Genomic DNA, 12,535 nt, shown 5'->3' on the forward strand with positions numbered 1-12,535 from the left:
ACATTTCTTAGATCTTGTCTGAACACAAATGTTGGAGCACTTTAACTATACCAGTATAGTTCAATGCTACAACCCTTATTAGCATGGACAGTTATATCAGTATAAAAGGTGCTTACACCATTATAACTAGTCCCGAAGGGGAATAAGCTATCAATTTATAATGGGATAACTTCATCCACACTAGGGCTGTATTACTGTGGTGGTGAAAAAAAAAATCATCCTGCTAATAACTGGAAAAGTCAACCTGGTATAAAGAGTGTGTGTAGACCAGGCCTGAGTTCGGACACTGTTTTGTTATTCTGAAGACATGGGAGTGCTGCCTGGAGCCACCTGTGTTCTAACCTCTGTCATCTAGACCGGCTCCTGTGTTAGCATGCCAGCCATTGCTAGCCTCAGTAGACCTGCACCAATGGTCGCGTCGATGACCTGTTAAAAAAGGTCTACCGTGCGCACAGCCAACATGAGCCCGAAATGAGAGAGAGAAGAAAAGTTTGTATAGGGGACAATAAGAAGACAGCTGAAACAGCAGTGACTAATCCAAGGATTTAGTGAGATTTCCTTCTCATAGGAAGGTACAATGGAGGGATTTTTGAAGCTGTATTAGTCACATGACTGGTGATCAGCTGCTGCTGTGTGGTCAGGTGGGACGACCTTGGGCTGCTTGGGTCACTTTTTACCTGGTCTTTCCTGTGTTTTTCTGTTATTTTATCATGTAGGTGGCAGGAGCCCTGAACTTTGCCTGGGTGCCCTTTGCTGCGGAGTTTGTATAAAACCAAAAGTGAAATAACTAACGGACAGCTCAGAAGAGACCGAGGTTTTGAGAGAAGGGCTGGGCTCACGAGAGTTCTGCCGGTTTAGAACCAAAAACTCATGAAAGCACCAGAAGAGAGTTTGGCACCATTTAATCCAACGTCAGACCCTGGCCCTGAATGCACCCTGAGCTCCAATCCCAGCCTAAATCTAACCGGGATCCAGGCTTTATCCCCTGGGTCTGTAGCCAGGATCTGCATCTGCCACAGCCTCCCCATAGCTATGACACAGTCCTTGGTGTATTTTATTATCGCTGCACCCACATGCCAGATAGTTCAAGTCAAAGGCTCTCAACGGAAGCTTACTGCAGATCTGCCCTGTGCCCCTCCCACCGCAATTGTGCCAGCCAACTGGTGCTATTACCACCACTACCTATGAGTGAGGTGTTTGTATGGAGACGCAAGTTAACAGGAACTCAGGCTATCCATTGTGTTAACTCGCCTAGCGAAGGCAAGTGCTGTGTGTTGGTACAGCGCCTCACGCAGTAATAATAGGAATGTCTACTTCTTATCTAGCACTTTTCATCAGTAGATCGCAAAGTGCTTTACAAAGGAGGGCAGTATCATTATCCCCATTTTACAGATGGGGAAACTGAGGTACAAAGGGGAAGTGACTTGCCCAAGGACACCCAGCAGGCCAGTGGCAGAGCCGTGAATAGAACCCAGGTCTCATAAGCCCCAAGCCACTGCTCTAACCAGTAGGTCACACAGCTCACATTCATTTCAGTGTGTCATGTTTCTCTATGGGGCACTTAAGCCCAGACTGCACAAAGTAGCAGCAAACATCCTGTTCTGGCCACAGACAGAGCATGGGGAGGGCTAGATATTACCTCATCTATTTTGCCCATCTGTAATTTCTATGTTTCTTTTGTCCCAAGTTTTGGAGAAGGAGGCTGACTAACCCCAGCTCAGGAATTCTCAGTCTGCACAAGGAACAAGAACTCTTTGTAATGCTGTCAGATCTTTCCCATGAATCTGCAATCAGCTGTGCAGGTGTGAGAGAGAGAGAATGCGATCTCCCCTATGATGTGATGTGGCTGACTAAAACACAAACTCAGAGTGCGAGAGGTAGCTAACCCCAGATTGAGGCGAAACTGCCTTCCCATTTGCAGCATCAGCTTCAGCTCTGAATTCTCTGCCTTCTCTGGGACAAGTGTATGGTTGCTCTGTGGCTCCAGTACACCCATGGAACGGGTCTGTAAGGACACAGAAATTCCTCTGGACAGAGTGAATCTCCACATGACAGAGATCTGGAATGGCTGGCTCTGTTATATTCGTGGCACACACAACAAGAAGTTAGTTAAAAACACAAATACTCTTGCTGGAAGGTTGTAAGGTAACATTACTTCAGTTCTTAGACTTCAGAACAATAGCACACAAGAACCGAAAAAGAGAGAGACAAAGCAGGCTGCTCCCTGAAAACACTAGACAGGCACAACTCACGCCACCTTACTTTAGACTGGCTGTCTCAGACTCTCTGATTGCAAACTTTCCTACAGAGCCCCCCTAGTCTGCAAACAAGACCAGAAAACCCCTTACAATTTAAAGCAACAGTCTACAATTCCAGCACGTTTCAAATATACCACTCTGTCCACCCTCTTGGGACACCCGCCAGCATAGGGGAGGTGTTTGAGGCATCCCTGGGGGAAAGGAGGGATGGCCAGAGATCTGCAGCCTTCTGGCAATTCTTGACTGCTGAACAACTCACTGGCACCATCAGCAACCAAGAGAAAGTTAGGGCAGCCATGAGGCTGCTCTAATTTCACTGGGGACCAGGATGGCCCTTGCTTGGCCCCAAGGTAGGGAAGGATCTAAAGTGGCATTAAGCTGCATTAGCTCCCCAGAATCAGGCACTGAACTCAGCCTGGGTGCACCAATGAATCAGCCCTTTGTGCCTTCCCCTTATTGTTAGTTAAGTGCAGAGCCGGGAGCTCATCCCTTCTGTACCTCCATACAGCAGAGGAAACTTGGGCCAGAGGTTTGTTCCCCCTCACCCCCCACACACACCAGCTTAATTGTTTGTCACAACCTTTTACTAGTTCTTCGGGGCAGGGACTGTTTTTCAGTTCTGTGTCTGTACAGCACCTAGCGTACTGGGGCTCCTAAGTGCCACCAGAACACATCTAAGAAGCAATCATGTGAATAATAAACAAACATGCCAATACTAAATTAGAGCTGTCCTTTGCAGACCTGTTCCACTTTCACCGCTGTGCAGACGTGCAATTGTCCAAGGGCAAGCGGCAGCAGGGAGCCCTTCGTGGCCTGTAACAATGTACGTAACACAGGGCCAGAGACCAGAGCTGTGGCCGACTCTGGTATCTCGAAGCAGCACTAGGCGCTTGCTAGGCCTGCACTAGTAGAGAGTAACTCAGGGAGTCTGTAAGCAGCTTCTGTTACCAGCCCCAGCCCAGCTGGGAGGTCAGCATCACCACCGCACCCAGATTTAATTGGAGGTGCCCTCGGGCGCAAGTGACAACGAGGCTGCAACTCTTCTGCTCCCAGGCTTTTCTAGCCAATAGGAACGCAGCACACGCCTGTTCTACCCACGCCCCATGCTACCTCCCTGGGCTAACTAACCCCAGATTGCTGGATTCAGATAGTAGCTCTGGCCAGACTGGGATAAGGAGTTTTAAATAAGACACCGGGGCTGACGTACTATAAGCACACTTTAAACCCTCGAGTAGACAGGGCAAGTTGTAGTTTACCATGCACTAGCTGGGGGAGGTGAATCCATCATCCCAGTGCAAGGGAGAGGGGATGACTGCGTAGTGTTTTCACGTCCTCCACTCATTACAAGCCTCCAACAACCCCTCGGACCCCCCCCCCCCCAGCAGGGAGTAACGAAAGCATTATTCTCTCCTGAGAAGGAAAGCAGGATGGAGCGCCTCATTCGCCATGGGCCGGCACCTCAAACAGTCACTTGCATCAGTGCAGAGAGGCTGCGCCGTATGTTACCAGTCCGCTCTGGCAGCGTCTTAGCACCTGGCCCTGTCCTCAACGACTGCGCCGGCTGCAGGGCAGCCGTGAATCGGGCCCACTGACTTTCGGAGTTGTGGGTGCCTATGACGATCAGGCCCTCACTCCCTTGACCAAGACCTCAGTGGGAGAGCTGGGATTCGCGTTCCAGAGGCCTGATCCAAGTCTAGTCCATTTAGGCTCTTATACTGTGCCCATCACAGGGCAGCGGAGCCCCACGCTTCTCTCTGACACACCAATGCTAAGCCGAAACCCTGGGAATTCACACTGCGGCCCAAACAAAAGGAACCTGGAGTTTCATGCTTTGTCATGCTTTTGTAACTCTCATCAGCTGGCTGTGATTTCACCAAGACTGTGTATCTTTGTGGCTTTCCCCTCCTCCCCCCCAATTAACTTAAGAGGGCTTGTTTTTGTTGCCTCGGCTTTTCCATTGACTTTGATGCCTCACAGCTCTGCTGACACCTAGTTCCTCTCAGGGTTTGGCAGAGCAGTGCAGTAGGTCTGATACCGCGCCAATGCCCGGACATGTTCTCTCGCTCTCTGTCTCCAGTGCCTCATCCTACAGGTAGGGTGAGTTAATAATTAACCTCCCTCAACCCCTCCAGACCCTCAGCGCCATGTCAGTGATTTACAGCTGAATCACTAATGCTGGCAGCAGGAAGGATTCGATCTGGTGAGTCCTGCACCCTGGGGCTCTCAATGCTTCTGGTTAATAATAAAGGAAGCGAGGCAGAAGGTTTGCGATTCAGCTTCTCCTTCCCTCCCTCCTCCAGTTTGTTTTGACTCCATGGTGGCCTGAATTGGGAAGCGTTGCAGTTAAATCCGGGGGGGTTGGAGGTGTCAACAGCATAATAAACTCAAGGCTCTTTCCTACTCAATTTGCCCCGGACTGGGTCAGCATTTCTATTGGTGAAGATCAAGGGCATCAAGACAAAACAATTCTGTAACCTCCGATTACTGATCCGTCTGTGGTATTGGCCCATCCTCGTAGAATCTGGGTACCTTACAGTTTTTAATGCCTTTTTATGCTCCCCAGCCCTATCAGGTAGGGCAGTGCTCTATGTCCGGGCAGTTTTCTGGCCTGTGCTACGCAGGAGGTCAGCCTAGATGAGCCCAATGGTCCCTTCTAGCCTGAGAATGGATTATCCCCATTTTGCAAATGGGGAACTGAGGCCCAGAGAAGCTAAGCATCTTGCCCAAGGTCACATAGGGAGTTTGTAGCAGAGCAGGGATTTGAACCACAGTCAGCCACAGCCCAGGTCAGCACCCTCACCACTTCCCCATCCTTCTTCCTTCCAAGGGAGAATCCCATTGCATGCTAAGTGTCTTGTATGAATAGATTGGTGTGTGACTCATTTGGGGTCCATGTCCTGCATTGGGTCTCCACATTTGGGCTGTAGCAGGTTGAAGGGTGTGATTGGCTGGGATTGCACCTGAGATCTCTCCCACCAAAGCACAGACATCTGCCACTTGGGCAACAGGGCAACGTCCGTTCGCTGAGAGAAGCAGCAATCAGCTGTCTTCTGGATCCGTCAACAAGGGGGATGCAGAGACATTTGGCAGTGCATTGACACACATACTGTTGTCCTTCTGGAGCTAGTGCTGCTCGTGGGTTTCAGTTTTCCAGTCTGTGCTAATGTGGCTATTCTTTGTCTGAAGTATTGGTAAAGCTAGAAGAAGCCAAGCTTAGGGCCTGATCCTGTGATGTGCTGAGCACCCTCCACTCTCAAAGAACTCCGAGCTCCGCCAGGAAATTATTTCCTTGTCCATCCCTGCCGGATGCCCACTGACTTCAGTTACAAGATGGGCAGGAAAGGAAAAACACTAGCACTTCCATGGCACTTTTCATCTGTAGAGCTCAATGCGCTTCCCAGAGATGATGAAGCATCATATCCCTTATTATACAGACGAGGAAACTGAGGCACTGAGAAGTGATGTATGTGACTTGCCCAAGGTCACATAGTGAACCAGTGGCAGAGTCCGGACTAGAACCCAGGAGTCCTCTGGTCCAATATGATGAAAGCTAAAGTTGTATTGGCTCACAAAGGACCCAGACGCATGGGTAGGGATTCCAGATTCACAACGAAAAGGTTACAGCAACCCAACATTTGTGGGTGGAAAGCAGACCGGGTCCCCGTCCGTCTCCAGGGGCTGCCTGGACCTTCACAGTGAGCCCAAGGCAAGAGGGTGTTGGTATGACCCTGTCCATGGCCAGGGCTGAGCGAAGGGCAGGGATTCTTGTACCCTGCACAACGTCATTCAAATAAGCCTGTCTGGTGGATAAGGCACTGGGCTGGGTCTCAGGAGATCGAAGTTCTACTCCCTCACCTTGCCACTGAGCTGCTGGGTGACCTTGGGTGAAATTACTTCTCTCTCTCTGCCTCTGGCTCCTCTCCCGCCCTTGGCCTGTTTATACCGTGTTCACTGGGGAAAGGGACAGTCTCTCACTATGTAGATGGACAGCACCGAGCACAACGGGGCCCTGATCTCGGTTGAGGCCTCTAGATGCTATCTTAAATAAATAATACTAATCATATAAGCTCTGCTTCCATTGACAGGCTGCTGGAAACGGGCCATGTGGCTGTAAAGTTTGTATGGGCCTAGGGACAGACTTGCCCCTACTTCTCCCCTTCCAATGGCTCACTGCTAATGTTTTGGCAGCTCCATCTCATCCCAGGGTGGGAATGAATCTTTTGTACACTCTCTCTAATTTCCCCTCACCCTTACTCAACCTAGAAACAAAAGAACCAAGAGCAGAGGAGCGAGTACACAGGAGTCTCAGCCTGTCTCCCTCCTAGCCCTGCTTCTCCAAATTCCAGATATTCAGGTTGATGACAGGGCTTCAGAGTTCCCTCCCCACCCACGGTATGCTGATGGCTCTCAGCTCCCAAGCCCTGCTCTTGCCCCTCCACCCCCACCCTCTAATCTCCCTCTTGCCCAGACCTGCCGCTACCACCCCACTGTGCAGAAAGCCCTGCCCATCTCATGCACATGGGCATTCCTGGCCATGTGAGCCCCACAGCAGGTGAGAATTACTTCCCCTAGCACATGGAGGTGAGTAGATGTCTTTGAACTTACCTTCCCTGGAATATACTGGAGTATTTTGTCGGCGGTTGTGTCTCTCTCCTGCCCTGATTCGCTACCAAAGAGGCTCGTCAGTTTTTTCTTGTTGTCTTGTCTGCAAAGAAACAGACCAACTTTGATTTACCAGCTTCTATTACGAACCCCTGCTCGGGAACCCCCGCTCAGAAATGAGGAAGCTGGTGAGCCCCAGTCTGTCACCGGCCTTCTAATCATCCCAGCCCAACAAATGGCTGCAAGAATTTTAATGGCTTTTCAGGGCACTTGTTGGCTTGTCTTTGTTTTGTTTACTTATCTTTGCATAACCAAAATGCTCAGCAAGCCCTGTCTGCATCTCTAGCCTGGCCATGCAAGACATGGAGCCTGTGCTGGGGATGTCCTGCCAGCAGCACTCACCCACTCAATTTTAGTCCATCCTTGTGTCTTTCCTATCGCTGTCCTCAGAATCCCAGTTGAGTTCTATCCCTACCCCTTCAGATGGCCACCCACACCCATGTTAACGTGCACTGCTCAAGCTACCAGCTGTAATTTACCCTTCGTGTGCATGGGGCTGCTTTTGCAGGGTTGCCTAGGCAGTTTTCTCTCTTTAAACCACATTGCAACATTTAACTCTACGGGGACCAAATTGTCATCTGCAATGGACTCCAGATGCCATCGCGCAAGCTGCTGAGTGGCCTCAAAGCCCAGCAGTGTCAAGGGGAGTTGCACCGCACAGATCAGGCCCTTACAAGCTTGCAAGCTTCTCGGGGCCGGCAATCTTGGGCCTGATTCTCCTCTCGCTTCCATCGCCTTTACCCCAGCGCAACTCCATTGCAACTGCCTTCCTTCGGTGGAGTGACTGCCGATCTCCAGAGATGTCACGGAGAACAGGAACACTCCTGACATCGTGTCTGTTTCTTTGAAGAGCCCTGAGCCGACAGGGTATAAGAACTATCTCCTGAAGCCAGGTGGTGCATCCCATCAATAATACAATGAGTTTTTTCATCTTCAAACAACGTAAAAAGAACCCACGACCCGTGACAAAAGCCTGGCTCAGAGCTGCAGCCTAGAACCTGCATGTTAGGCAGCAACCCATGAAGGTTTCACACTTCATTCACACACGCTGGGCTGGGAGTAGCAGGAAGCAATGCAGACAGCATTCCTGGTATCATGGGGCTTCACAAGCGGGTGTGGGTGCAGAGATCTGGAATATTTTTTCTGCTATATGCACTGGGTCTTCCTACAGGCGCAGCGTAATGCTACTGTACGATTATCTAGGTAGCTCAGGGGTTTATAAGGCCGCCCATCACTCTAGTATCTGTACACCTTCCCGGGGAAATCGATACCAACAGCAAAGTCCCCACAAGACTTCCTGGAGTCTCTGACTCTTCTGCCTTTTCAGGGTAAAAATGCTGCTTAAATGATGGAGCTAAAAATGTCTGGCTGGGGAGAATCTCTCTCTCTAGACCAGAAGTTCTGCTCTGGGGGGGGTTTACAATCACTCACATTTTGGACTTGTGATGAACCAGGGTCGGAATTAAGAATCCGTAACGCAACCCGCCCGGAAAAATGCAGCCCCTTGTGCACAGTCACCCGGGGAAGGGGGTTTAATTTTCAAATGAAAATGAAATAAATCAGCACTTTCTCCCAGGGCAACATTACCAGCCTTCCCCCTCCAATTCCTGCTCTCTGACCCTGGCTGTAAATTGACCTCACCCGTGGCTGGCCAACTTGCCCACCAAGCCATGCAGAGTTGGCTAAGCCTGTCTGTAGCCCGTGGGCACCCAGAGAAGGGCCGGGGGCTACCGACCCAGTCCCATCGGGTGCCTGGCTGGGAACCAAGCGAAGTTTTCAACACAAGACCCGAGAGAGCCGGGCCCCGGGTACTTACTCTTTCCTCAGCGAGGATTTCCTGCTGAACGAGTGTCTGAATCTCCCCAGCGGCTGGGGGACACAAGTGACGTTCCCCATGTCGAGCCGGCCACGGAGCTACTCCGGGAGCGAGCCGGAGCCGGAGTGCGAGGCGCTGCGAGCCGGTGGGTGGGTGGGTGTGTGCGAGAGGCGCTGGGGAAGTCGGTGCGTGTGTCATGCAGACATTCCCAGCCCCACTTCCGTCCGCCGCCGCGTGTGACTCCTGTGGGTGTGAGCCGTGAGCAAACAGACTTTGGGCCGAGGGCTGCCGAGGGGGGTTTCGCCCCCGCCCCCGCATGGGGGCTGATCGCACCGGGGCTGGGAGGGATCTGGGGCACCTGAGAGCACGTGGCTCCCGGGCTCGGGGGGGGTGGGGGATGTTAATCGCGGGGAGATCCGCGTTTCGGGCTGGCTGCGGGTGCAATCTGAGCAGACAGGCGGACCCCTGCGGAGCCCCAGCGAAGCCGAGCGGCTCGTGGAGGCACAGCCTCTGGGAGCCTTAAAAGGACAACGGGTGGGTGCCAGGGCGCCTGTTCTGCGGTGCCTGTGTTGTTCTTCATGCCTTGCTTTGCAGAGCCCATCGCAGGCTTCCCGCAGCCTGTGCACGGCGGGGCTTCCTGGCTCCAGAAGTGCGGCGTTCCCGCGGGAGAAGGGAGCCTTGGCCCTCCTCGGGGCAGCTACCGAGGGAATTGAGCAGAGAACAACCCAAAAAGGAGTGTTTGCTGAGCTGCAGGTGATCAGAACATTAGACCTGTGCAAATGGAAGAAAGTCCAGCCCAGGCCCGTATTAACAAGGGCCGGTCTCACAAAGCTGAAAACTGTTAGGAGCCAAATCTACAGGAAGAAAGAAATTGGAGAGAAAAAAATGTGAATGATCATTGGGACCTGTTTAAGAACATTTTACTGAGATGGCCAAAAAGATAAAGGCAGGAAAGAACATAGACCAAAAAGACATTCCCTGCCCCAAAGAGCTTACAGTCTGCGGCTGTACAGCACCTAGCACCAGGGGGTCCTGGCTCATGACTGGGGCTCCTAGAGGCTATGATAGACATATAATAAATAAATAAATAAATAATAAAGGCTACTCTGATTAAAAGACAACCTGGCTTAGGGGGCAAGTGAAAGCAGCTATATATTAAAAACAAAAAAAAAACAACAACAACAAAAAACCAAAAACCTCACACACATACCCCAATATCTAACAAATGGAGAAAAAGGGGCACTAATAACAAATGAATCTAAATTAGAGGCTTAGAGGTATAGAAAGACACAAGGAGGAATCTTTGGCCAGCAGAGAAAAAGACACTAAGGATGCTTTTTCAAGTATATTGGGAACAAACAGAATCCTAGCAATGGTATTGGTCCACTGCTGAATGGAAATGGTAGACTTGTCAATGATAGTGCAGAAAAGACAGAAATGTCCAATAAATATCTCTATTCTATGTTTAGGAAAAAGCCAAGAGGATGAAATACTTTTCATTTCAACAGTAACTAAGGAGAATGTTAAGCAGCAGCTATTAAAGCTTTTAAACTTTGACATTTTCAAAGCAGCAGGTCTAGGTAAATTGCATCCAAGAGTTTTAAAAGAGTTGATCAAGGAGCTCTCTGGACTGTTAATGCTGATTTTCAATAAGTCTTGGAATCCTGGGGATGCTCCAGAGGACTGGAAGAAAGCTAATGTTGTGCTTATATTTAAAAAGAGTAAATGAGATGACCCAGATAATTATAGACCTGACAGCCTGACATCAATCCCAGGCAAAATAATGGAACAGCAGATATGGGAATTGATTAATAAAGACTCAAAGCTGGGTAATATAGTTAATGCCAATCAACATGCGTTTCTGGAAAACAGATCTTTGCAAACTAACTTGAACTTTCTGAAGGAGATTACAGGTTTGGTTGGTAAAGGTAATAGTGTTGATGTAATAGATTTCTGTAAGGCATCTGACTTGGTACTGCTTGATATTTTGATTGAAAAACTAGAAAAATATAAAATTAACATGGCACACTTTAAATGGATTAAAAGCTGCCTGACTGATAGGTCTCAAAATGTAATTGTAAATGGAGAATCCTCATTGAGCAGGTATATACTTAGTGGATACCATAGGGATTGGGTTTTGGACCTTTGCTATTTAACATTTTTATCAGTGATGTGGAAGAAAACATAAAATAGATACAGAGAAACTTTGTAGATGACAGATTTTGGGAGAGTGGTAAATAATGAAGACGACAGATCACTGGTACAGCGTGATCTAGATCACATGGTAAACTGGGTGCAAACAAACAATATGCATTTTAATACATCCATGTGAAAGGTCATACTTATAGGAACAAAGAATATATGGCATACGTCCAGGATGGGGACACTGCCCTGGGAAGCAGTGACTCCGAAAAAGACTTGGGAGTCATGGTGGTTAATCAGCTGAACATGACCTCCTAGGAAGATGCTGTGGTCAAAAGGGCTGATGTGGTCCTTGGTTGTCGAAACAGGGCCATACTAAGTATTCCTATGTACTTGGCTGTGGTGCCCCGCTGCTGGAATACTGCATCTAGTTCTAGTGTGCACTATTCTTGAAAAGCCAGAGAGGAGCCCCGAGAAGATGAAAGGACTGGCAAACATGCCATATACAGAAAGACTCAAGGAGCTCAGTCTGCTTAGTTGAATAAAGAGAAAGCTAAGGGGTAACTTTATTTCGTCGCTAGGTCCCTACATGTGGAACAGAAAATTGATCATACAGAGCAGTGGTGGTGGAACAGTTTTTATAGCAGAGGTGCTGAGAGCCATTGAACCAAACTGTAAACCCTGCATATGATGGAAACCACTTACGTGAAGGGGTACTGCTGCACCCCCAGCCCCCCGATACAGGGCTCTTCAGGCTAGCAGACAGAGCTATCACGAGAGCCAGCAACTGGAAGCTGAAGCTGGACAGTTTTACACTAGAAAGAAATCACGGATTTATAACTGGGAGGGCAGTTAACCAGTAGAACGACTTACGAAGCCTTGCCCTGGCTTCTCCATCACTGGCCATCTTTCAAATCCAGATCCGACGTTTTTCTGAAAGTGCTGCTCGTGTTCAGACAGGAACTTTGGGAGCCCCGTCCCATGGGCTGTGCTATTCAGGTCAGACCAGTGACATTGGTCCCTTGCACCTTTGTAATCTCTAAATCATATCCCTTTAAATCAGTGCCATTATCCTGGCATTCCAGAGCAACCCTACAATAACACGCCAGCATTGCTGCCCATTCCTCAGGTGACACCCTATAATAACACCCCCTCATTTTTGCGCAGGGTGGGGCCTGTGGCTGCAACGTGTGTGCTGCAGATTCCCTCAAATAACAAACCTGTGCAAGTGGCACGTGGAAGGGAGCAAAAATTGTGGGAAGGAAACAGGTTTCAGTCGCCGTCTTTCAAGTGCGACTATTCTTGCAGTCAGTAAAGGGACCACGCTTCTCAAAAACTATTGCTAATGCCAGAATGCAAAAGCTGCCCGATTTTTTTTTTTTTTTTTTTTTGGTATAGCCATGCTCATGGAGATGCCTCGCACCGCATGGTTTAAAAAAAGTGAATGGGATGGAGCCTGCGTTGAACGGGATGTGTCGGAGCAGCCCCTGCAATGGGATTGCTGCGTAGGCAGCATTTTGAGACATCACAATTTGTAGGATTAAAGAGCCGCCCCTCCCCCGGCTGGCTCCACTCCCAGGAACAGGAAAGGCTGCACAGGGGCTGGGAGCAGACAGGCTCTGGGAAGCTTTATGCAACTGGTAGTTATTTATAGAAA

The 12,535-nt window shown here is 49.5% G+C and overlaps 1 protein-coding gene across 1 annotated transcript in view; it reads right to left on the minus strand.

The window, feature by feature from the left end:
• The window catches only part of PLEKHN1 (pleckstrin homology domain containing N1), a 39,279-nt gene extending 30,326 nt beyond the window's left edge, over positions 1–8,953 (minus strand). Inside the window, exons 1-2 of the mRNA XM_067566795.1 lie at positions 8,737–8,953; positions 6,864–6,963 (exon numbers count right to left, since the gene is read on the minus strand). Coding sequence (XP_067422896.1) covers positions 6,864–6,963; positions 8,737–8,816 — 180 coding nt within the window. The 5' untranslated portion in view covers positions 8,817–8,953. The remainder of the gene's footprint in view (positions 1–6,863; positions 6,964–8,736) is intronic.
• Between the last annotated feature and the right edge of the window lie 3,582 nt (positions 8,954–12,535).

The sequence above is a fragment of the Emydura macquarii genome, unplaced genomic scaffold (assembly GCF_026122565.2).
Source record: "Emydura macquarii macquarii isolate MOO-44397 ecotype Brisbane River unplaced genomic scaffold, CSIRO-AGI_Emac_v2 contig_2768, whole genome shotgun sequence".
In the NCBI taxonomy this organism is placed as follows: domain Eukaryota; kingdom Metazoa; phylum Chordata; order Testudines; family Chelidae; genus Emydura; species Emydura macquarii.